This window comes from Stylophora pistillata, chromosome 4 (assembly GCF_964205215.1).
Source record: "Stylophora pistillata chromosome 4, jaStyPist1.2, whole genome shotgun sequence".
Taxonomy (NCBI): domain Eukaryota; kingdom Metazoa; phylum Cnidaria; class Anthozoa; order Scleractinia; family Pocilloporidae; genus Stylophora; species Stylophora pistillata.
Window position 1 is genome coordinate 30102390 of NC_142522.1, and position 26662 is coordinate 30129051.

General features: G+C 38.4%; 1 protein-coding gene across 2 annotated transcripts; it reads right to left on the bottom strand.

Annotated features, from left to right (window-relative positions):
- Nucleotides 1–9376: 9376 nt before the first annotated feature.
- Nucleotides 9377–26413, bottom strand: LOC148733274 (uncharacterized). 2 transcript variants are annotated; one of them, XM_088756933.1, is made up of 14 exons: nucleotides 25706–26408; nucleotides 23821–23866; nucleotides 21906–21986; nucleotides 20145–20201; nucleotides 19771–19809; nucleotides 19501–19557; nucleotides 15767–15901; nucleotides 14693–14787; nucleotides 14292–14360; nucleotides 13209–13257; nucleotides 11585–11620; nucleotides 10544–10567; nucleotides 9735–9846; nucleotides 9377–9602 (listed from the first exon to the last, which is right to left on the bottom strand). In XM_088756933.1, coding segments are annotated over exons 1-14 (990 nt in total). In that variant the 5' UTR covers nucleotides 25895–26408; the 3' UTR covers nucleotides 9377–9601. The 2 variants fall into 2 exon arrangements, with proteins under 2 accessions (XP_088613059.1, XP_088613060.1); XM_088756934.1 differs by lacking the exon at nucleotides 9735–9846 and having other exon boundaries at nucleotides 25706–26413.
- Between the last annotated feature and the right edge of the window lie 249 nt (nucleotides 26414–26662).

Consider the following 26662-nt stretch of genomic DNA (forward strand, 5'->3'; position numbering starts at 1 on the left):
GCTTCCAATGTCCACACAAACTATACCAGCGAGATATACGAGGCCACGTGTGCGCTTTCACTGCATTTTACTGTTCCGTTTTGTACAATCAAGGTTTCCTCGAGTGTTGACATTGCAATACCTAAGATTCCACCTGGGTAGCCCTTGTGAGACAGATAAAGGATGTTATTGTAAAGGCACATAGACACTACTTCTTTGCAAGGTGCTGAGTATTTTGTTAAAACTGTAACATTGCCTTTAACTGCCACTCCGTCCATCTCTAATGTAATGGAATAAATAACCTTGTCCACATCGCTGGCACAAAGGATGATACTATCGCTTGCCTTAGCAATCCTCGATAGCTCAATCTTTCGAAAAAGTTGAACTTTAGTCAAATTACTTTTGGTTTCTGCATATGTTCTTTCTAAATTATTTAGATGCACAGAGAGCCGTTCTCGAAGCACCTGAACTGTTCCGAGAGTGTCAAGACCTCTCTTCTGCAACTCGGAAGTGAGCTCTACTTTTTTGAGATTCTTTAGCTGTAGTGTTGGCTTCTTTGTAATGCAAAATAGTTGTATTTCTTTGGGAGAGCTTACCTACACTATTCCATCGTAGTAAGCTAGCGATTTAGTTGCACCATAGCATTCTCCAACAACCTTGACATCTGCTGGGACATGAAGCCTAACTACTAGAGGTCTAGTGAGGTTCTTCAATGGAGCATAGTCCAGAACAAGAAGTTTTCCATGCTCGCCGGGGCAAATTGCTATGGGATGCGGATATAGCCCTATCTTATTGGTCTCGCTGATTTTATAGCTGTCCGAAAGAATTGAATGCACCACACGATCGACAGTTCGAAGACGAGCTAACACAGACTCTTTACTTAAATGTAGTATACAGTTTACGTCATCATCATCATTATAAACTTTATTTCATCTCGAATTTTAGAGTAGCTTGTTGGAGCTAATATCTTCGAGAAAACATAAATTGGAGATTATCTATATATTTCTCTACATATATCTGTACAAGATCTAAAATACTAACTATACTAAAATATACTAAAATACACAGTATTTAGAAAAATAATTATGTAACATATCAGTAGAAATTAACAGAAAAGTGAAGATAAGCGGGAGCGACTATACAAAGATACGGCCTTGGATTATCTTTCCAAAGTCTTTAAATGCACTCATGCGGATATAGTCAGGAAGTGTATTCCATAGCTCAGCTGAGAAGTGTGAAAATGAATTAAGGCCATAACGATCCATCCGATCTTTATTTAGGACACTGTCTCTTGGTAGCAACCTCCTCAATTTGGGGTCAGAATTCGGATTGTGTGTAACATTGATAAACATGCTCTCTCCTCATCTAACAGCAACATCCAATTGGCGAAGCTACACTTTAAACTTTTTCCTACATGAACGGCATCAGGAAGACAAACGAATATAAACTGAGGGGGCAACGTTCCATCTGCTTTGCTTTGAGAAATCAATTCAAATGCTCTTTTGTTCCCAGATTCACAGTCCGAAGCCAAAACTGGAACTACCACTCGAGAACACTTAACATTGGCTTTAAGGCACCGTTGGCAAGCACGAAGAGATGGTACGTGGCTAATTTTCCCTTGGGTAAGACAGGTATTACAGATGGAAGCAGACTCTATGCAAGCCTGGCATGCACTTTCGCAAATCATTGTAGCAGGTTCATCAAAAATATACCGTGTTGAAGCCGCTGCCTTTATACAACGATGGCCTGTTTGCAACAGCTTAACCTCATTGAGAAACTGTTCTTTCATCTCTTCTCCTGTTTTGCCTGTCTTGGGTTTGTAGGTGACACTGACTGGCATGGCAACCCCGTTGTTCTTCGTTGAGAGATAAGTTACATTTGCTTCTGTGACCACATTCTCTTTCAGAAATTCAGAATTTCGGGTTGGATTTACCTTAACGAATTCTATATTGACGGTCAAAAAATTTTCCTGCAAGCGCTTGTTGGAAGAAGAAACTGCATGCAGCACAAATGTAACAGAAATAAGAGCATTTAGAACGGAAAAAATATCCTGCCCAGCAGATTGCTAGAAAAAAAAATTTTTGATGATCAGAAATCACCCAAACCCTCCCCCCTTAAAAGTTAAATGGTCGGCCCCTAAGCTCTTAGAAATGTGCTTACGTCAGTGAAGAGAAGCGGCGAGCGAGCTACACGGTTTTGTTCACTAGTGAAAATAATGATATAGCCAATGAGAGCGTTGATACGTCGTTTTTCACTAGTGACCAATCAGCTGGCTCCTCTAGTGCGAAGAGACTATTTTTGTCTCGATGCGTTTTGGCGCTTAAATCTCGGTATGTATATAATAATTCAAGTTCTTCGCGAGTCACGCAAAACGTTCACATCACAGATCACGAAGAATAATTTATTAAATTCCCGTTTCACGGAAAATAAAAATCAACTAATCACGCATCACGAAAACACCCCTGTACGACCCTATATGAACGTGAATTTCTTTGATACCACGTTTTCAGTTCAGTAAAGGTGTATTCTAGTATTATATGTCATAAAAAGGTTAATGTACCTTTCCTCTGATTTTTCTTTTCTTGCTCTTTCATAGATGATGAATCACCTCACTCTACAGGTATTATTGAAATCAGTGGAACGGAACTCTGGTTCTTTAGAAGAACGTCCGGTGAATTTATCTCCATCCAAAAAATTAACCACCCCGCTGTTTAGTAAAAAGTATCGATAGACAGAAAATAGATAGATAGATAGATAGATAGATAGATAGATATATAGATAAATAGATGGATAGATAGATAGATAGGTAGATAGATAAATAGATGGGTAGATAGATAGATAGATAAATAGATAGATAGATAGATATATAGATAGAAAGGTAGATAGATAGATAGATAGATAAATAGATAGATAGATAGATAGATAGATATTGTAACTAACACGTCTGTTCTTTAGAGTGCTTAGACTTTCACTTTCACCTTCACTTTCATAGATAGGTACCTTCATATAAACACGATGATTTTTTAAGCTATAAGCTAGTGGGATCGTTTGAAGAGAATGAAAAATTACATTGATTTCCCCCAAAACGGTCCATGTTCACGTGTGCGCCCACAACTACCAAAAAAGCCTATGAATAAGAAAGGATGAATCTCACCGTGTAGGCATTTGGGGCTGTTTTATTAGAACGATTCTATTCATAACAGTTTGCATGGGTGAAGATCTGTATAGCCATATAGTAAACTAAATCCGCCATTTCATAACAGAGTTTGTAACTTTAAGCAACTTGAAGTTTAATTTTACAAACTGTCGACCCCATCCCAGCTTCGTTTCTGCCATTTTCTATTTTTATTGCTTTAGCTTCATTTCTGCCTTTTTCTATTTTTATTACTTTAGCCTCATTTCTTCCTTTTCTATTTTGAAACGCTTCCCGTTTTTCTCCCCTTGACGTACCTCAATTGTTTATAATTTATTTTTAGCTCGATCTTGTTACTTCACAGAAAATCTAATAAACATGAACAGTTTCAGACAGATATTTAATTTATGAGGACTTTCTCTTTCCATTTGGTGGCGACATTAAAGGTGTTCCTGACATGGCAGCTGCCATTTCCTCAGCATGCAAATTTTTTCTTTAAGTCCATTTGCTGTTGTCATCGTCGTCTGTTACCTTCATTGTCTGATAAGGGGTATTATGGGGTATTATGGGGTATTATGGGGTATTATGTTTTCCAATAATTTGTGTTTTAAGAATTTTAAAAGAACTGGTAACATTCACCAGCTACTGTTTGTTTTCTTCGATCTTTAAGGTCATCATTATCAAATTACTGTCGCATTACTGTTTCAAAAATGCAATTTGAGTACGACACCTTCCTTATACACAACTCCGAAGTCTCAGAGAAGGTAGAAAAACGGTTTTTTTTTAACTCTTGACGGAAAAAATAGTGGATTGAAGTGTTGTGTGTCATGCGTTACTTAACTAGGCTCCTTGTGGCTTAGCGTCTGTCATCCCTGAGCGAAAGCAGTGAGACATGTAATCTTTTTGTCATATGTGCATCTGCCCTCCAGTAGATCATAATTGAAGAGCCATTCAAAATACTCGATTGACTGAGATTTCACTCTTGGTTAAAAATTAAAGCTGAGAGAAAATTCTGACCAGCTCTGATGTTCGAAAACAAATTGTGGCAAGTGACTGGTATTGCTACGGCTAGTTAATCAAATATGCAAAAAGCAAACTGAAAAGGAAAAAGGGAGGTGGAAAAGAGTGTGCCTCGTAAGCCACTCCTGACTTCTAACAACTCAATTTTTTTGTGTGTCATTGTGATCTATTCTTGAACAATCAAATGGCAACGTGTACCGTCAAACCCAGGACTTTTTTTGTGAATACAAAAATACCGAATACATAAGTTAAGTCCAGACTAAGTGTTGGACCTAATCCTTCCGCATATTGCATGAATTTTTTGTCAAATATCACCTCAGTTAATCAAAAATCACTTGCCGATTATGTAACGAGGCGCCACCTATGCTATCGTTGAAATTGAAAAAACAAAGGGTGACATACATTAATGAAGATCATCATCATCATCACCATCATCATCATCATAACCTTTATTTCATCTCGAATTTTAGAGTAGCTCGTTGGAGCTAATATCTTCGAGAAAACATAAAATGGAGATTATCTATATATATTCATACATATATCTGTACAAGATCTAAAATATTAACTATACTAAAATATACTAAAATACACAGTATTTAGAAATATAATTATGTAACATATCAGTAGAAATTAACAGAAAAGTGAAGATGTGCGGAAGCGACTATACAAAGATACGGCCTTGGATTATCTTTCTAAAGTCTTTAAATGCACTCATGCGGATATAGTCATGCAGTGTATTCCATAGCTTAGCTGAGAAGTATGAAAATAAATTAAGGCCATAACTAGTTGTTCTAGGTTTTCTAACTGACAGTATGTAATTACCGCGAAGATTATAAGAAGAGGACCGAAGTGAAAACATACCTCTCATATAAGCTGGAAAATGAGTGAAAAACAGGCTCTTGAACAATAAAATAAGGAAATTATGGATACGTCCATTACATAAGGAACTAGTGTTGACCTTAGTCAGAAGGCTATCATATGGCGACAAGTAATCGCTAAGTATAAATCTAAGTATCCTCTTATTCAGCGCCTCTAGTTTCTCCGTATTCCGCGCCCCACAAAAGTGCCAAACCGAGGAACAATAATTAAAATGCGGCAAAATGTAAGCTTTGTAAAGTGTAAGTAAGGTGTCCCTCGATATCAGTTTTCGAAAGCGTAACATAACATTAAATTGGTTATTGATCTTTTTGCATATGTTGGATATGTGACTAGGGAAATGGAGCTTATTATCTATTTCCATTCCGAATATCTCTAATGTGTCCTTTACTGGGTAGGAAAAACTATTGTCCGTTTCGCCAAGAACGAGACCCTGGTGCTTGCTCTCGTTGACTAACATCCTATTTTCCTGGTACCAATGATTAGCGAACTTGACATTGTGAGATATGCATGCGTCTACTGTCGCTGGGTCGACGTGGGAATAGTATATTTCATGATCATCGGCGTAAGCGTTCAGCCTGGCGCCCTTGACGCAAAACGTTGATAAAGAAGTTAAATAGCATTGGACCTGACACACTCCCCTGCGGGACCCCACGTTCAACGATTTTCCAGGCGTAGAAGGTGCCGCTTATCTTGACTCTCTGAGATCTACCAGAGAGATAGGTCCTGAGTAGAGCGCCACTCTTGTCATCCATACCGTAGGCCTTGAGCTTGGAAAGAAGGAGTGGATACTGAGTAACGTCAAACGCTTTGGAGAGGTCCATAGAGACCACCGCAACTAGCTCACCTCCGTCGCGCATCATCCTCCAATCTTCCGTCAGCCTTAGCAATGAAGTCTCACAACTATGAAGCTTCCCGTAAGCGCTAATGAAATTTGAAAGCATTTCGAGATAAAATTCATGCATCTGCCCTGCTTTAAAAAATATTGTCTTCACAAAATATTGTTCAGAACGGGGAGCACAGTTACAGGCCTATAGTTAACCTTACAAAACTCGTCGTCTTTTTTGAACAAGGGAGTCACAGTGCCCATCTTCCAATTTGCAGGATAAGAGCAGTTTTCAATGGAATGGTCAAAAATGTTTGTGAGAGGCTCAGCAATAACAGATGCAGCGTGTTTGACCAGCCGTGGTGCGATCATATCGTGACCAGGCGATTTACGTACATTGATCTCTCTCAATAAGCTTTCAACCTGAGATTTGCTTGTGCGATGAAAACTGAAGCAAGCGGGTTCGTCTTTGCCCCTGTTTTCAAAGATAACTTTGATACTCAAATGATTAGCAAAATCATTGCCATAATCCTCTTCCTCTCTCAAAGGCACATTATCAGCGATAAGAGGATGACTTGATGATAACTCTGACCTGAAACGTTTAAACTTCTACTCATTCGACTTTAATTTTTATCTGGTTAAGTAACAACCGAAAATAATAAATCAATTTAGTATCAAATAGAGAGAGCGGAAAAAGCACAGACACCCCCCTAGTTCCGATTAAAGAGACACTTCAAGAATGAAGTGGCGTCTCTAGGAACTAAATTACTCAAGACGACCTTTATAATAACTATGTATGTCAATGAATTGGAATCCGCTACATGTTTGATTTCATTTTAACTTACTACTAAATCGCTGCTTATTGAAACGAGGTATCCTATTCAAATATGATTTGATCGAAAGAGGTTTGCTGCGTCCCAAAGATCTCCTCATTAAATTGTGGTGTATCCACTTTGAACACTTCGGCACGAAGTACAGTGCTGAAATATTAAAACAAATGCTAGTCAGTTCGATAAATTCATTTTCTTGAGTTACGTGTCGTTGACTTCCTGTATGCCAACGAAAATTAGCAGTGATTTTATTTTTATATCCAATGACGTCTGAGCGGATATTCAGATAAGCCTACTTGAAAGCCATTTAGCGTGAAAGATGCAATGTTATGGTTCATTTATTCTGAAGCTCGCAGTCAATGTGACTGATCCACAACCCTAGCCATGCATTCTCGTCCTGTGTTTCTTGATATTTCCATATTCGCTGCTTTTTTCTTGTTTTCAATTTATATATTTCCTGGTTTTCTTTATGCACCAGTCAATGTAAACCCCCGCACCCCCCCTCCCCGGCCGGGACATAGCGGGGCATTTGACAAGCGCTCACTTTTAAAGCTGCAAAATGGCCCGCACCCCAAGGTCAGGTTTCTCCTCTAATGGAAGCTAACGACCCCGCTCACATCCTCCGCCCTTGTTGGGTGAAAGACACAGGCTAATGTAAATGGTTCAAACTTTATTTGCCAAGTAACACACGTCACCGCCTACAATGCTTTTCAAATGGTATAAAATGTTTTTCACTTCTTTCAACAGCATTTGCACCTCTAGACTTCCCTCATCAGTGATACACGTCTAATGTCTCCTCTCGCCAAACTCGACTCCCAAGCACCTACACAAAATTTGCACCAATGAACAACAATTTTTTGGCACTATCACTAACAATACAAGACTTTAAATCAGATCTCAGACCTATCCGTGTACAGACCTATCCATGCACAAAGTATTTTTTTAAATAATCATAAGAAGAGAATATAAACACCTGGGCCAGGTTGTTCAAAAAAGAGTTAAGTCTAAACCCAGGGTTAAATCGGCCTAACCCTGGGTTAAAAATTATGCGGAGGTTAGTTGCGTTGTTCAACGGAAGGTTAACACTAATCTCGGGTTAAACGATGGGTTAAATTTAACCCACCGTGCGAGCAGGGTTGTTAAAATCCGGTTAAAACAGGATTAAAGATGACTTGTTGTTTTGCGATTTACCCAGAAGGCGACGACGAGAAAGGAGATTTAGAGCCGGAACTCAGTGTGAAATCGACGATTTCACAGACGAAGAGCTGTATGCTCGTTACCGCTTTCGACAAGAGTCTAATTTATTTATTACCAATCTTGTTGCCGGTGATCTCAGTCGCAACACTCGACGGAATCACGCCTTACCGCCGCTCCATCAAGTTTTAATTGCCCTCAGGTTTTGCCTGCGACTGCAAGTTTCAACACTTTTCGCGAACTTCGGCTGTTGTCCACATTGCCACACCAACAGCGTTTACAGCATCGGCGATTTTTTTCACATTTCATTTTCTTATTCATTGGTGACGCTGTTGGTACACTTGCTTTGTATCAGCGAAAGGTTTTCTTCGACTTTTCCGTCAAAACGGCAATTTCTGAAGCGCTATTATTTTTTTTTGGAGCTTTGCGTGAGATAGCTGAGGAAGCCATTTTGCAGAGCTCGCAACTTGCTCACCATGGCAACATTGTACGAATACTTTATTATGGGATGCTAACCGCGGGTTAAACGCGCTTAACCCGAGGTTAGCTACGGCCTGTCCTCTAACCGCGCTTAGAACAACGCAATTTTAACAGCAAGTTAACAAACTTACGGTTAGGAAATTTAATCTCCGGTTAGGCCTAACTAGAGGAGTTTAACCCGTCTTTTAAACAACTAGGCCCAGATGACATGCTTGATCGGTCAAGTGATTCTCAGAATAAACTACGAGTGAAAACTGTGACAAAAGATATTTGTTCACAAAAAAATCAATTATCTTTATATGTTCTTAGCATTATACAACAACCTTAAGGACGGATGGCATACTCAGCCAAAGATATAAGGTGATTAAGTTAAAACGACTCTTATCTTCTTTCAATGACCAAAAGCCGCCATCCTACCGGACTAGCAATTCTTGACCCAGTCCACCTCGGTGGAAAATATCCCGATCCACTCCCCCGCTGTTCTTGTGTCCTTGGATAACGTGCAAAAGAGGTCAAAGTCCCCGATACCTGCAACCCTTTCGCTCGTCAAATAACGGAAATTCCCCGCAAATGCCCTGATATGTCCCACCGGGGAAGTGTGGGGGTTTACATTGACTGGTGCATTAATCCAAGGTGTGTCGTAATTCTCAGGTGATGCACTGTCACCCGTATAACATCCAGTTACGCGCGGCTGGAAATCGTGAATACTTGATCGAGCCAGACAATATCAAGTATTTGTGCGAATAAACGGAATAATCATCAAATGACCGCGCCACAAACGTGAACTTTAAACAAGCACATCGAGTTGTTTGTTCATAACAATTTAACTCACAGGAAGCTAGACGACAAATAATGTGGAATCTTTCTTTATCTACGTTTTCATTACGTTCGTTTAGAGCAGTTTTGTACTCGCGCCCGTGCAGTGTCGAAGCCCATTGGGAATTCCAAATACATCGAAATTAACAGCGCAGATGGAGCTCTGTTTGAGATGTAGCCACACCTTTCAGGCAAATGAGACAGAAATATCAGGCAAAGAAGTAATCTAGAAATTCCTACATTTGCCATAATACTTAATTTATTTCAATGACATCTTACTCATAAACAGCTACAGGCAAGACAAGATAAAATAGCTTTAAGTAACGCATGATATACAAAGCTTGAAGCCAAGTTTTTACCGCCAAGAGTTAAAAATAAAAGCATTTTTCCACCTTCACGGAGGCTTCGGAGCTGGGTATAAGGACGGTGTCGTACTCAAACTCCATTTCTGAAACAGTAATGCGACAGTAATTTCATGATGACCTTAAAGATCGAATAAAACAAACAGCAGCTGGTGAATGTTACCAGTTCTTTTAAAATCCTTAAAACACAAATTATTGGAAAACATAATACCCCTTACCAGACAATGAAGTTAACGGACAACGATGACAACAGCAAATGGACTAAAAGAATAAATGTGCATGCTGAAGATATGGCAGCTGCCATGTTAGGAACACCTTTAATGTCGCCACCTAATGGAGAGAGAAAGTTCTCATAACTTAAATATCTGTCTGAAACTGTTCATGTTCATCAGATTTTCTGTGAAGTAACAAGATCGAGCTAAAAATAAATTATAAACAATTGAGGTACGTCAAGGGGAGAATAACGGGAAGCGTTTCAAAATAGTAAAGGAAGAAATAAAGCTAAAGTAATAAAAATAGAGAATGGCAGAAATAAAGCTGGGATGTAGGCAGTATGTAGGTAAAACTTCAAGTTGCTCAAAATTGCAAACTCTGTTATGAAATGGCGGATTTAGTTTACTATATGGCTATACAGATCTTCACCCATGCAAACTTTTATGAATAGAATCGTTCTAATAAAACAGCCCCAAATGCCTACACGGCGAGATTCATCTTTTGTTATTCATATGCTTTTTTGGTAGTGGTGGACGCACACGTGAGCATGGACCGTTTCGGGAGAAATCATTGTAATCTTCCTTTCTCTTCAAACGACCCCACAAGCTTGTAGCTTAAGAAATCATCGTGTACATTTGAAAGTACTTTATCTATCTATCTATCTATCTATCTATCTATCTATCTATCTATCTATCTATTTTCTGTCCATCGATATTATAGTAAACAGCGGGGTGGTTAATTTTTTGGATGGAGATGAATTCACCGGAAATTCTTCCAAAGAACCACAGTTCCGTTCCACTGATTTCAATAATACCTGTAGAGTAAGTTGATTCATCATCTATGAAAGAACACGAAAAGAAAAATCAGAGGAAAGGTACATCGAATTTTTTATAACATATAGTAATACTAGAATGCACTTTTACTGAGCTGAAAACGTGGTATCAACGAAATTCACGTTCATACGTGGTAACAAATCTTGTAATCTGAGTGGTTGTTAGTGTGGTCCACGTTTTCCAATCTCTGCCGACGGCCCGGGCACCGTAACACTAATGTGGGTAGCCACGGTACGTCGTAATCGTAATAATGACGGCGAAGATGATGGGGATAGGGGCAAATACTATATCTAAAGGGCTAGGATAAGAATTGAGGATTGCAAGGAGAATAGGACTTTTTGCCGCCGTAGCAGCAGTAGCAATAAATATTGCACTAGGATCTTCCAGCGTCGTGTCTTTCCCTTCCGGAACCTAAGATAAGCACATACCGAAGAAAGTTATGGAGGACATTAGCGTAGGGACTTTTCCATACAAGCAGACAATGAGATTTAAGCCAAAGACCACGCATTTAAGAATTTGGTTAAAAGGTAAAAATACCAATTGACTGATGTTGCTTTGCTTTCTAACTCACCTCTAAAGGAAAAGGAAAAATAAAAACTAGGAAAGCAACAAGATCTCGGCACTTCCAATGATCAGTAAACAACATATACGGACAGAAAGACTGCCAGACATGCGATATACCAGAGAAAGTGCCACACGTAATCAAGAACTATTTCTTGACGTGAAAGTAGGAATGGGGGAATATAGATTTCAAAACAAGTTGCTTCCGAAGGTCGTCGAAGAAGGGTTTAAACAGGGTTACAGGAAATAGTTACTGAAAGCCACGCTTGATCGGATTACGCCCACACGGGTTTTCGACACAAAGATCTTTCAGATCTACGAAGAATATGATAAAAATCGTATCATGCACAAGGATGGGATGGTGGGAATGAATTCAAATATGGAATTGATCTGAGATCGAATTTGGGATAGAGATGGAGAAAAAATCTTATTTATAAGGAAACGCAACAGTAAAAACTCACCTGCATATCTCCAGCAACCTGTTGGTACTTTGCAACCTGTGAAATGAAAAGTACAAAGCATATTTCAAAGATGCAAAATTTATTCTGCCTATTGATCATAAAAAAACAGGAAATCTACCATACCAGGCCTGAACAATGAAACACTGGCGTCCCGAAATCTGAACGCTGGCGTCCAGATTTCGAACAAACTCACCTTCAAACTAAAATTTGTCATACGCTTAGTTAAAAACGATTTTTATTTTAATTATGCAAGTACCAGCCTCGATACAGAACATTTACAGTCGCATCAAATCGTAATTTTGAAAGCGGTCTGACGATTCATTGTCTCGCTTTTCAGCAGCATTATTCAGTTTTTGTATTTTTTACCCGAAATTAAAGTACAGGTTTTCATTTTTCTTTAGCAACTTTGCCCGTCATTGTGTTGTCCCCCTCAACGTTCAACCAAGCGATCGAGATAAAAAAAAGTGTTTGTAATGCATTACTTTTGTCGGGAAATCTTGATCCATCGTCATTAATACCAGGAGATCCCGTTGTCTCATTGGTTTGCAGTTTCAGGAGGTTTCTGATGTGGGTTTACACTCTTTAGATGCTAAAATCTCGCATTTGATTTTGATAGAAATAAATCCACTTTTAGCGAGTTTATAGGTTATGTAGATTTGACTGATTTCATGAAATTTCGCTACACAGGGATAGTAATAAACGAAAGTGTGTCGGGGTTTTATAATTGAAATACTTTTTACGTGGCGTCCATTTACGCAAGACGTCTCGCATATTTTACGCTACTCTAGCTTAAGATGCGGATATCTAGACAACCAATCGGAACATGGGAAAAGCCCAGCGCAGTTTTGTTGTTTGATACCTGGTGAATAAGACTGTGCAGCCACTTGGCTCGTGCGGCGAGATCCAATAACCAATGAATTTAACAGAAGGACCCTCGGTCGTTTCACGCCATACCGCGCTTAATTAAATTATATTTTTATCGAAAATTACATTTATTAAGCTTTCTTGAAACTAGTACGTGCGCGAATTTTTTTCCGAAGAACACCCACAAAGGTGGAAAGTAACCTTAATTCCGTGGTAAATGTATTGCGTTCAACTTGCGAAAGATATTCAAGTATTGCAAGTGTCCAATTACCACTCCGTGAAGAGATAAATCGCCTCATCTGCCGAGCCAAAGTATTCATTTGAAAGAAGAAGGTAGTCATAATGAATTTAATGATAATGGCAAGTATTGGTAATAACATGATTTCGAGTGTAATTTGAACGGAAGACAGTAAAATTGCACGAGCTCGTAATAATTGGAGAATTCACGTGAAAAAAAAACAAAAAAAAAACACCACAGACAGTCAAGACAGACAAAATTTTGACGGTGTAAACGCGCGCTATTTGTAATTTGCACTCACGTAATTTTTTCATACATATCAAAATGACTGTTTAAAAGTCTTCACTTATTATGCGATAACCCTGCTTTAAAAATCAAAACAAAAAAAGAATATTTAAGGTAAATAAACAAGAACAAAACAAACAAAGATAACGAACTTAAAAAAAAGAACTTGCAAAAACTAACAAACAAACTGACTATGTAGGTGTATTTACGCGCTTTAAGCTATGTACATTCACTTACCGAATGAGAAGAAGAGGGGTATGTCAACTGGATATGGAAGAGAGGTAATCTAATTAAAGAAAAGAAAACAATGCAGAGATTGGCATCATTACTCAAGTACTTTAGAGCAAAGAGGATACACTATTTGATTACGAACATCACTCAAGTTAGAATGTGGCCAATTTTTAACAGAGTAACAAGTATTACGTATACGCTTTCTACTTTGCTAAAAAGAAGGAAGGCGAAACTATTGTACACTCAGCTATATTTGTATTTTACTTACTTCCAACTGAAAATATCTGTGAAAATAACCTAACTCCTTCCTGCTTCCTCACTTCCTCACAATAGGACTTGTTAGTACGTCACTATATAATGCATGACTAAATGCTGTTTTTCGCGAAGCCTGATTCGCATATTTGGAAGTGTTTACGGCAAGTACTTTTCATCTCTAGAAGTCGAAAAGACAAAACTGTGCGTAACTTCGATAAGTTGTCTATCTTGGGATCCACTCTCCATTTAGAGAATGCAGCACTCTTCAATAACAGGGTCCCTTAAACAAATTATTAGTTCTCAATTCAAAATTTATTTTTAATTAAAAAATGGATGTGGTCAGTCAGGATTGTTTCCACCTTTCAAAATGCGATAAACGATTGCTTCACTTTACAATATTTCGCCAAGGTACAAGCAATTCGAAATTTAAACTTAATTTAGCCTGCTTCAACAAAACTTTAAAAAAAAGTATAGTGCACGCATTAAGCTCGAGGTAGCGACAAAAAACGAACCAACAACACAGAAGAAAAGCGTTTGTTTGTCTATTGCAGTGATATTATGGTGTATGTATTTATTGAATCATTTTCGTACTTAGCAGAGTCTTATAATCCGTATGTAAGCAAATTAACATCGAAAAGAATGCCTTTATGGGATTCAGTGGAAGATGAGTATATATAAACGGAGGCAAGTAAACATCCGAGGAAACTTTAACACCGACGTTTTGTGATGTGAAAGGAAAAAAAATACAGCTGTAATTGACAAGCTTTCAACATTTGCTTCAAGAAGGATAAAAAATTAGATTTAGAAAAATATGTTTATACATAGGGCACTCACGTAAAGCGCAACATAGGAACCATTCGTCAGTCCGTATGAAGAATTCGTTATGGTAAAGTTCGTAGCGTTCTGAAATGAATATATTATAAAATTAAGGGGGCCCGGTACTCTCCATGAAAACTGTGGTAAATTACTCCTAACCGATAATAAATCACCATGAGCACCTCGCAAAGTACGATTTTTTTCCTAAGCGAGACATTTTGGATACAATCTCTCGGGTTAAATTGAGAAATCACCATAAGTGTTTTTTTTTTCCAACCTCTACTTAAAAGGTGAGTGCATGCACGGGAATGCCTACTCTGAAACGTAAATAAAGTCGCCTCTCTGGTGTATTGATGTTACTTATCATTATTGCTTTTTATTCGTTTTGTTTTTACAATACGTCGTATGCAGGCGCTCACCTTATCCAATTCTTGACACAGGCCATCGCTCTGGTTGTCGTCGGAATCTACAAATACGTAAATTATTGCGTATCCAGTCCAATTTGTCAGTTGAACTGAAAGAAATAGATATTACATGACCCTTTTATATTTCTAACCTCTGATTTAATTACCGTTTTTGCTTATACTGCTTTTGTGTGGGTCAAAAAGGTGAGACTTCCCTCTACTTCGATGTACAAATTCGTTATCATGGTTATCAAATTTAAAGTTTGCAATGGTTCCAAACGGTGTTATTTCAGTAACAATTATTCCACGAGCGCGCGTTGGATATGAGATGATAGATAGCCAACGAGGCGCTACGCGCCTCGTTGGCTATAATCATCTCATATCCAACAAAAGCGAGTGGAATAATTGTTTTATTAAAAACGCTGCATTAAATTATTAAATTCTATTAAATTTTTAGCTCCCTTTTAATTTTAGGCTTACGAGTACGCTTTCCATATCGTAGTTTATGGTATATTGGCTCATATACCATAATGGCTAAGCCAATGAAAAGTCTTGAATTGCTTTATCCAATGATCCAGTTTTTAATAAAAAGTGCTATATTTCTGAAAATCCGAGAAATCGTTCGCTTGATCTTTTTCCGCAGAGAAAAGAAATGAAATCGTAAACAAGACCTTTTAAGAGTTCTCACGGTACAGCTATAACCAGATTATTTCTGTTTCCACTAGACTACAACCTATGAAATCGCATACCTTCAAACGATACACAGACAACTGGAGATTGACTACAAACGACCAGAATGTTGTATCGACTTGTTTTTGTTACTGAACTAAACTGGATGTCAAAAATCCTGAGTTTACGTGAAAACTCCAACGGCCCGCTAGGAAACAGCTATAAATCGGGTCCTTTGTTGCATATACAATGTACACGACGTCGGGTTTCGGTAAAAGAGATTAGGAATATATGATAACTTTCATACTCATTTAAATCAGTTTACAAATAAGTTTATAGGGAAAGTAGTGCGAAGTTCCACTGAATTAATGCATCAGAGTTTTCAGTCGATGCCCTATGTAATACTGGTATTCTACTTACTATCAAAAGGTGTCCATGACAGCGTTCCTATATACTTCCCCGTGTTGCTAAGCTCTTCAAATGCCATTTTTACTGCATCGGTAGTGAAAGACTTTTCAACTCTCGACTTGTTCATCAAGCATCTTAGTAGCCATTCTGATATCAATAATGAAATGTTCTTAGTTTTACAGTAAAAATGAACCCCTCTTGAAATATACTTCTCAATTAATTGAAAAACAAAACCAAAACAAAAATAAACAAAAGAAGCAAGAAAAAACAATAAGTGATTAACAGTTAACTTAGAGCGATTGTCTGAAAATTCACGAGGGTGCTAACAGAAAAGAGAAAGTTAAGATGTACTTTAATTGATAAAAAACGTCCTCTTAGGTTCCCTCTAAGAAATGAAGGTGTCCACCAGAGAGGATCTCAAAGGGGGGTCACGTTGACGGTTAACGGTTGATGGTTAAAAATAAGCCTTTTCACGGATGACGGTTAAATTTTAGATCATTTGACGGTTGGCGATTAATTGTTTGGAAAGTCGTCTATAAAACGAACTAAACGCACGAATTTGGCTTTCATAATGACGCGTTTGTAAAGAACTGCTAATTTCTATTTACAACACCTTTTTTAATAAAGACAAACGTTGTACGACACCGCAAGTGTTTCCGCACTAGAAGTCAGTCCTGTCACTAACAAGTTTTACTCGCGACTAGAAGTAAAAGGACTTACATTAATGTATTTTATTCAAACTTTTATTTATAAACAGCAAAACTTGACCCCCGAATTGTTTATGTGAGCTTGAGTCTGGTAACTAGTTTTTAGCGCCAAGTCGAGGCTAAGGGGAATAGAAGTCGTCTCCACATTCCAGTGAATGCTGGCCCCTTCGCCAGTATAAAAGTATCTGAGCTTCAAAAGTTTTAAAGGGAAGAGATATTCAAATTTCTATTAACGATAAAAGTAGTAGAAGGGCAGAGCTACTAGAACTATGTTATAATGCAGCGGAAATAATGTTCCAAAACTAACGAGGAATCAACGAAACGCGACGAGCTCGTTAATTCCAAAATAACGTTGCTCAGAGGAAAGTTACTTCCCCATCAACTTTCGCTTAAGAAGTGGACTCATGACCTCAGTGGTATTCCAGACCTCAGGTTTAGTGATATTTACCATTATCTGGTTGGAAAAGATGGCTACGACAAAGCCAGTTTGTACAAAAGTCTTGATAATAATAATAATAATAATATAGATCAATTTCTATAGGGCATTTCCATGTAAATGCTCTAATGCGCTTTACAACACTATGCGGGGGACTTTTTCCAGACTGCCGGCGGCAGTTTACAATAAATAAAGAAGAAATTTTACAGATGCCCCCTCCCCCCATTCACAGTAACCAGGCCAGACCACATCACAGTAATCTCGTGATGTGGTTTCTTCAACGTCCCCTGCCGAAATTAACTAATTGATAGGTGCAGGAGACGGGACCTCCGGCTTTACGTCCTATCCGAGAAGACGAAGCAATGTGAGTGAAGCGTCTTGCTTAAGGACACAACGTCAAGCCCCAGCCAGGAATTGAACCCGAGCCATCTGACCCAGAGTCCAGAGCACTGACCACTGGACTACTCGTTACTCGCGCCTCGCGCACTGTCCACTGGACTACTCGTTACTCGCGCCTCGCGCACTTACCACTGGACTACTCGTTACTCGCGCCTCGCGCACTGACCACTAAAATACTCGTTACTCGCGCCTCGCGCACTGTCCACTGGACTACTCATTATCAGGCCTTCTCGCATAAAAAATTGGAAACTAGCCATCGTTTAGTTCTTAATTAAGCATATCCGAGACCTTTGACGGGTAATATTGGCTTGCTTATTTGACGGTTGACGGTAAAAAATATTGCGTTTCTGACGGTTGACGGTTAATATTTTGGCCATTTGACGGTTGACGGTTGACGGTTAACACCATCGAGGCCCTCGCTACAGATGCAGCCCTCTGTGATAAGGCTGATAGTTTCGAAAGAAACGGTTTGGGGCTGCGTCGGTGGGAGTAACGAAATAATTTCAACTTTGTTGAGATATCCAAAGAATTATCCCAACCTTATTAGGTATTAACTTTGGCAAAGATAAGTCAGGCGGATATTGTGCCCCCTTTTTCTTTTATTCCTGCCGTAGTATGTTGTGTTCCAAATAAACATTTCAATAATCGTGAAAAAGATAGATTGGGAGAGCAAATGTAGTCTATCGTTGATAATTTAAATGCTGCAGTCTTTATCTAGCCAAGAGAATATAAATAAAACCTCTTGAATATAACATATTAGTACATACACACTCAGTAATCTTGGCGTTTCAAGCAATCTTATTGGTTCTCTATCTTGGGCTATTCATCAATATACACCTCTGAGCGAGTGAATAATGTGAAAAACAACATGGCGGGTGTAAGCTCGCGTTTCGCTAAAGTCTCAGAAGCAGAAATTTTACAAATACAAGACGAGGCTGTGCCTGATAATACACAAAAGGGAACTAATTATGAGATGAAAGTTTTTAAAGGTAGGAGAAGACTCCACAGTGTTAAAAAGTGTTTGGTGTTTTATTTTGCAGACAACCGTCAATAAACTGACATTCATGGCTCTTCTCATAATTTTTTACAAAACAAGCAATTTCAGTCTAGACTGTTTTTCCCAGCCAGACGAATATATGAGAGATGTAGAAGAGATGAACAAGGGGGAGTTAAATAAATACTTGAGGAAATTTTATATGTCTGCAAGAAAATAGGACGGAGGTTATTATAATAAAGCAGCGCTTACCTCGATGAGAGCCGCCATAGATCAGCACTTGCGCAACGAGCCACACAACAAGCCAATTTCGATAATTAATTCGGAAGCGAACAAAGCTCTAAATTCGTTTCTGAAAACTCTGAGCAAGTCAGGGCAAATCTGTTCCACAGTCCACAAATCCGCACTAAGAACTGAAGTAGTTTCAAATTAAAGCTCTACGAAGCTGGCGAGCTAGTAGATGCAAGATGCATCGATCCACAAAGCTACAGCAAACAGAGTGTTTTATTCATAACCCTCTACTTTGGTCGAAGAGGAAGGGAAAACCAATTCAGACTATTAGTTTAGGCTTTCTGTGAAGCAATTTGAAAATTTTGAAAACATTTCGTGGAAAAAAAGCTCGAGGAAAGAATTACCGCGTTTCAACTTTCTGTAAAGTCACCCACTGTTCATTCATCAGGCATGAACTGACGTCAATAAATTGCCTTTAAATGGCTTCCTTTTAATTATTGTCGAGATCACTTCGTGTGTATATACTAACCCAATTATTCTTTTCAATCTCTGTGAATAGTGGCTTTCGGGAATATTCACCTCGATTTCAGAGAATAATTGTTAATTGTTTTGTTAATACAAAATCCCCGCGACCATAGGAACATCATGAGTCACTGTGTGACATTCTTTTTTATCTTTACTCCATTCGTGTCCAAAGTAGGTTTTTTTCATGGATCCTCTGTACTTGCAATGATTAAAGAGTAATTAGTACTTAGCAAAAGCCTGGTAACGAAGGGTTTTCGCTTGAAACCACAAAACCAGCACTATAAGGTATAGACAAGAGAAAACCATCGGTTACTCTTGGTTTTGACTGAATAATATACAGTCTTTGCGGTTAAATCGGTTTTTTTTTTTATTACTACATATCAAGCTGGTAAAAGAACATTATTAATCATACCTCTTAAGTGTATTTTATATAATCTGTATATTTCAGACCTACCAGGATATTCATATCCGCCTGACCATGTCGGCCTGATAAGCTTGGTGTTTGGGACGACTGCGTGAAAATATAAAACTTGACCTTTCAAAACAAAACTGGACACTCAAATGAACAGCATAACCACTGTTTGGCTCTGTTAGTTTTCTATGAATTTGAGGAGTAATAAATTCATGGCAAGACGGAAGAAGAGGGGATCTACTGGTCACATATGGCTTTTAGACCGAAAAGCGTTACAAAGAAAGAGTTTTCACTCACAAATTTATGCAATACCTGTTGTGTCCAAGGATGTCTGATTTTTTTCCCGGTTATCTGAGAATGGCAATTGAATTGTCATATAGAATTATATAGCATAACCAAAAAAAACTAAAAAACCATTACAGCTCAGCTTGTTTTGTCTGCGACTGATCTCGTTTTGAATGCTAAATGAATTATGGGACAAAGAGCATCTGCTTACCGAGCAGACTATTAGATGATATCGAAATTTTTCAGCTGTTAAGACTTCTTGAGTTGCAGGAGTCTTGGAAAGCTTTAAATTCGGAATCAAGTCTTTAAAAATCTAAGGCTTTAATTAGCTAAAACATCTCTTCCCCCACTGTTAATTACAATTATTGTTTTCTTCCAAAGGTATATCTTTCCAAACTTACATGTGCTGTTTATTTGGACGGCTACAGACGTCGTATTTCCCTCGCTGCTTGAGGCACCTGCGAGAGGAAACAATAAGTCTAATAAGGAGAAAATTCTCGGTTTTTGGTTTGTTTGCATGCCTTTGTGCTTATTTATTTCGTATCGTTTTGAGTATCACTTGTATCTTAAAGTTTGTGTAATAGCGCGGAATAGGAATGCAAAGGTTTAAGATTCTGATAAAGGCCTATATTGCCTAAAGAAAATTACTACTCGACTATCCAATCGCATCCTTCATACCTAGGTAAAAACTTCAACATTTACAAAAATCATTGTTATGTCAGTTGGGTCTGAATGACAGGTAAAAAACAGCTTCTGAGCGCACAAAGCTTAGCAAGAGACTATATGAGGACTCCGACGTGTCTTTAATTTGGTATCCGGTCGATTCGCCACCACTACAAACTCGCAACCACAAAAATCGCCACCACTCACCACTTTTTGGTAAGGTGTAGCCTCTCGTGTAAGAGAGGCTACAACTTCAGATAAACCGAATCGATCTTTAACTGCGTAATCCAAAATAAGAACTTTAGAGTGGGCACAGAGTTAGGTCAGTAGATAAACTAAGCATATCCACCAATGGAAGTTAGAAAAAACACGGCCACAATCAGGGAACTCCATCGCGATAGAAAAATCCGGCCAAATAACTTGGACTTCGGATTCGAATAGGAACTAAAGTTTAGATATAAGCAAATCACGCGCTAACTCAAACTTATCTAAGTTGATTTAATACTTCACAACAGCTCCTCGCAGTCCCTCGCAAATATTCATGATAGTTTGGGACCTAAGTATTCTGACATAAACGCAGGGTTAGATTTATAGAAGTGGATTTCAGAGTTTATTACATCCATTTTGTAATCACTGGTGGTCCCTGTAATCTGATTGGCTCTAATGGGTGCGATTTATTCACGAATTGCACCATTTTTTGCTTTAAATCGCATCATTTTACGCTTGACCGAGTTTTGACACGTGACGTCAGTCTAAATAGATAGATATATAGATAATAATCTTTAGACAGGGTGCGTTCTCACAGAAGTGGTTTTCGGAAGGGCCCTGTATATCCCACCCATCCCACCCCAGGGGAGGACATCCATCACACAGTAATCTCGTGTGTGGGAAATTAACGTCTCCTACTCCAACCCTGCAGGAGACGGGACCTCCATTTATTCGTCCCTATCCGAGAAGACTAGAATATCTAACCATTTCTTGAGGTTATAGAAAGGCAGCAAATTCTTCTCAATTATTTTTTAAGACCCTGAGTGTTGGTCCGGCCGGGGCTCGAACCCTCGACCTCCCGCACAACAGTCCAGCGCTCTATCCATTGAGCTAACCAGGAGGCGGTTAGTCTTTTTGTTTTGTATACAAAATAAGATGTAAAAGAGTTTCCGGTTCCGCTCTTTATTTAAAAGCCGGCTCAGTACTGCATCAATAAAATATTTCAATAGCCCATTTCCGAACTACCCTTGGCCTCTTTTTCAAAACGAGGCCTGGTGCTCAACCATTCTTGTGAAAAAGTCCTGTATTTGTCCAAGTCCTGTATTTGGGCGATTTCAAAATGGATGTAATAAAGTGGTAATTGAACCTCCTGTCGTGCAATTTTGGTCTGAAGGCGCTGCGCGCTTGTTCGATTTTGAAATCACGCGTATGATTTGAGCCCAAATTGAACGACAGGAGATTCAATTACCATTATAAATTCTTGTCAAGTGATAATATGTATAATAGCGTACCTCGTTTGGTTCTTGCAAGGGACGGTGTGTTATATGGATTGACCGAGCGGTTTCGCTCATTCGTAGAAAAATCTTGTTTTCCTATTGGCGAAGGAGTAACAAAAGAGGTATATATCTATATGTATGGATAGATTTTAAGGATAATTGCATGGGCAGCTCTTAGTGAAGTAAAATATGCCTCAGTTTCTTGAAATAAAACTGCGTAAATCTTTTCGACAAGTAACTGATCATGAAATGATACTTAAAACTTATGTCCCATCCATGCAACGGCTTTTTCGTTTTTGAACTGCTTAGTTCTCGATGGATACATTTCTTGTTTAAATTGATCGTCGATGAAAATGATGTAAAGCCAAGGCATTAACGATTCCCAAATATTCATTACAAAGTATTGTCGATCCACTATGCGTTTGATATATATTGGCTAAGGAGGCATTGTGACTCTATAACTGATCAAGAAAAAGTAAGTTCTGACTGACTCGTGATTTCTAACGGAACCTCGACTTACGGACTGGTTGTCTAACTGTTCGTGTGACTGTCTAACCGGTTATCGGTTAGACGGTCCCACAAACATGACTGAATGACAGTGACCGTTTGACCACCTCCCTCAGTAACCAATCAACAGAAGGACTGAACACAGACATTAAGAAAAAAACAAATAGACACTTCGATTAAAATTGTTTTCTTAGATAGAGGAAGTTGCTAAAAGATATATTGGGAAGTCCTCGGCCAACTATGTTGGGTTGCAGTGATACGGAAACTAGCTGCGGAACGCCGTACGCTTTTATAAAAGTACTAAGGGCTGTTGACCTGCCTTTTTTCAGTCTCTTTTAATCTCTCGGTTCTCTTGTATAAAAATTCTTCTAAATATGGGTAGCTCTGATAGAATAGCTTAACCAATCTCTATCCTATTCTCCGTCACTCTTCTACCTCGCACTGACTACTCATTAATCCCCTAGGTAAAGGTTATGTAAACGCTATCGGTGGGCATCATCATGAGTTGGCATGCTAACCGACTGACCTTGGAAAATTAAACACTTATCGTTAGAACACCACCCCAAGCGCTTTAACAAGAATCTCACAAATGAACAGAAATGTACTTAATGCTTCCAATCCAATCAGCTGTATCAATCAGTATAGCTGTGTATAATTCAAAACAGGAACTTCGGTGTTGGTCTAAGGAAAGGTCAATAGACAAACTAAGCACGTCCGCTAATGGAAGCTAGATAAGATATTTCCAATTTGGAAACTTGTCACGATATATATAACCTAAATAGCTTTGGAATCCATCTAGCTAAAGTAGAAATGAAAGACCAAATCATACTGAGCTAACTTAATACTGAATACTTCATAACACAAAACCAAGATCACGCCTTTTTGAATTAGTAAGTAAGTAAGTAAGTAAGGACTTTTTTTTATAGAGGGGGACACGTAACAGCTGTACAACTGACAAACCTGTGGCCCTCTAACTAGATTATACAGCATTACAAAAAACTGATATATAAATAAATATATAAATAATTACAAAATTCTATAATAGAAATAGCAGGATAGATTAAAAATATTCAGAAAGATAAAATTAATTTATAAAAAATTAAAATTAGATAATGTGCTATTGCTTAATATTGTTTGAAAGTTGTCCAGGTTTTTATATGAGCTTATAAAATGCTTTTTCACAGCTGTTTTGAATAGTTTTATACTAGGCTTATTTTTGATATCATGGGGAAGGCTGTTCCATAACTTAACTGCGTCAACACTGAATGCCTTGCCACCATCGTTATTTCTTAGGTATTTGGGACACACTAAATTTAAATTGCCATGTCTAGTAGACCTATTGTGTACAGAACTGTTCGTCTTGAGCAAGTCTCTGGCGAACACTCGATAATTTACTGCTTATCTGTATGATCAAAATTCATACCTTCTTTTCCAATACACTTTGTGTAACAAAAATGATCCACTGGCACCTGCAACAAACACCAAAAGCTAATTTCGCTAAAAGAAAAAAAGAAGAGAACTACAGCTACCGAGCTGTTCTTCGATACACATTCCGTTTTAGATATTACACGCAGGTCATAAATGAAATACAGTATCAACGTACTGACATAATATTCTCTTATTAATGAAAGCTTAGATCACCACAGATGGTGAATGCAATAATTATAGCTACACTTGCACTAGGAAAAGAAAGCGACATACACACAAGACAAAAAGAAAAAAAAATGCACTCAAAGTAATTTATCCCTACCGGGAAATATTCATTAAACCCCACACGGTATACTCGTAGCTAGAGCTGTGTTATTCTTAGCCTTTGCCGAGATGCAGTCATCACATTTCTGGAAAGACTTGGTGATTTTAAGTAAGATGTACTTTTTCTTCCAAAAAATGCAAATTTTTCTCTTTTCGTTCTGATTGGTAAAGAAGACATCTTCAAAAAATTCACTTGATCGTAACCAAATTTGGAAACACATAGGCTTGTCATATAGTCGAAAATAGGGTTAAGGTAAACGTGATATGTAAACTTTGCCAGAAAAAAATACGCGATGTTATCACATTGCAATGCCTACAATGCTGACATTTCTTAAGTACCAGAGGTAAAGAAGCCTAACTTGGGCTGCTGTACCTTTACTACAAAATTATCAATGAAAGCAATTCAGCATTAACCTTGCTGCTGGAACAAGGGAAATCTAATAGTATTCCCTAATTTTTATCAAAAATAGCCACCGAGGGCTAAATCAAGTCAAAAACAATAATGTGCAATCCAATGTTTTTCCCGCTTCAGGGGTCCATAAGAATGGCAACAACACACTTCAATATAGAACCCATAAACCACCGCAGGAATACAGGAATGAACCCTCCACATCACAAAACGTAGATTAATATCAATTCTAGTCCCAAATTTTTAGCAATAAAAGCAGAAGAAAAAAAAGGCAAAAACGTACCATTGCAAGATCTAAACTATTTCCCAAAGATTCTCTACTGCTGGTATCTATCAGCTGAAATCAAGTGTGTTTAAGCCCGCCCCCCAAAAATGAACCATCAAAATATCAATAAAATGGACAATATAAGCTCCTTGTTTACCGTCTGCAGAAATGAGGGGTACCACTTGACGAGACAAAGAACGCGCCTTTCTGTGGGAATATATGCATGTGGGAAACTAATACATAACCTTCCTTCAAGTCATTTTGTAGTTTTGAATAGAAAACGCTCAACTCAAAGCTGCAGGTCGAGAACAATTTTAATTTCTATAGCTTGTTAATCAAGCCATAATAAGAAATGTTTCGTTTGATACAAACAGGCTTGCTAGAAGACAGGTTGAAATGGTTCGAAGTGAGAATCGACGTTCACGATTGTACTGGAGCCGACTGTTCGAAAATGCATCGCGTAAGTAATTTCCGTCCCTTAAAACCATCGGCTTGCGAACAGTGCTCGTAATCCAGCTTCAATGCAAGGACCCTTCAAGGGCGCTTAATCAACTCAATGGTCTTCTGATATGTGCTTGTGAACGAGATAGTCTACTTCCGAAATCTGCCCTCAGCATTCTTTCTTTAGAAACCAGATCTTATGTTTTAATTTAATTTCGGATCGTGCACACTGTTCTTTTGTAGCAAGCAGAAATTTGAAATATTACGCCTTTCTCGTGTCGGTACAAGCGAAGTGCCATTTATAATGCAGACATGCCTTATGGTCCAATTGTATCATTTACAAGTTAAAACTCTTTCGTGTAGTCTTCCCTGTGGCTTTTTACGATAAGTTCGTTATCAAACTAAACAAACCATTGCTCAAAATATAACAATTTTATTTACCTCTCCGCCTGGGATTTCTGCGTCGTTGGCCCGAAAGCTGTGGCTACATCTCCCCAAACAAAGTTCCATCCGCCCTGTTGACTTGGATGCATTTGGAATTCCAGAGGGGCTTTGACACTGCACGGGCAGAAGCGTACAACTGATCCAACTTAACACAAAAAAAACTCTGATAAAGAAAGATTCCCACATTATTTTTCGTCTTTAGCTTCCTGTGCGCTAAATTGTTATGAACATACAACTCGAAGTGCTCGTATTAAGTTCACGTTTGTGGCGCGGTCATTTGACACTTATTCCGGTTATTCGCTCAAGTAGCTGATGTTTGCTTGTTCAAGTATGCACGAGTTCCAGCGGCGCGTAACAAGATGTTAGGAGGGCGGCAGCACATCACGCGAGAAAACGAAACAGCTTAAATTGAAGAAAACCACGAAACATATACAGGAACAAAGAGATAAATGAAAAAAACACAACTACAACAACAACAACAGAAAACAAAGATGGAAATATCCAGAAACACGAAATGAGACTGCACGATTAAGGTTGAAGACCATCGACGCTCATTGTGAGCTACAAAGCACAGAATAAATGAACTGTAACATTTCATCTTTCACACTTTAAGCTTTCAAGTAGGCTTATGTGAATATCCACTCATAATGAGATGTCATTTGATGTTAAAATAGTCACTGTTTACTCCCCTGGGCACACAGGAAGTCAACGAAACGTAACTCAACAAGACAAATTTATCGAACTGTCTCTGTGTTAATATTCCATCACTGTGCTTCGAGACGAAGTGTTTGAGAGTGGGTACACCATGATTCAATGAGCAGATCTTTGGGACGCAGCAGATTCCTTTAGATCAACATAGAATAAGAACACAAATTAGACCAAATCAAATTTGAACACATATATCTTATTATACGTCTTGTTGTATAATATCGCTAAGTATTTTTAATAATCTAA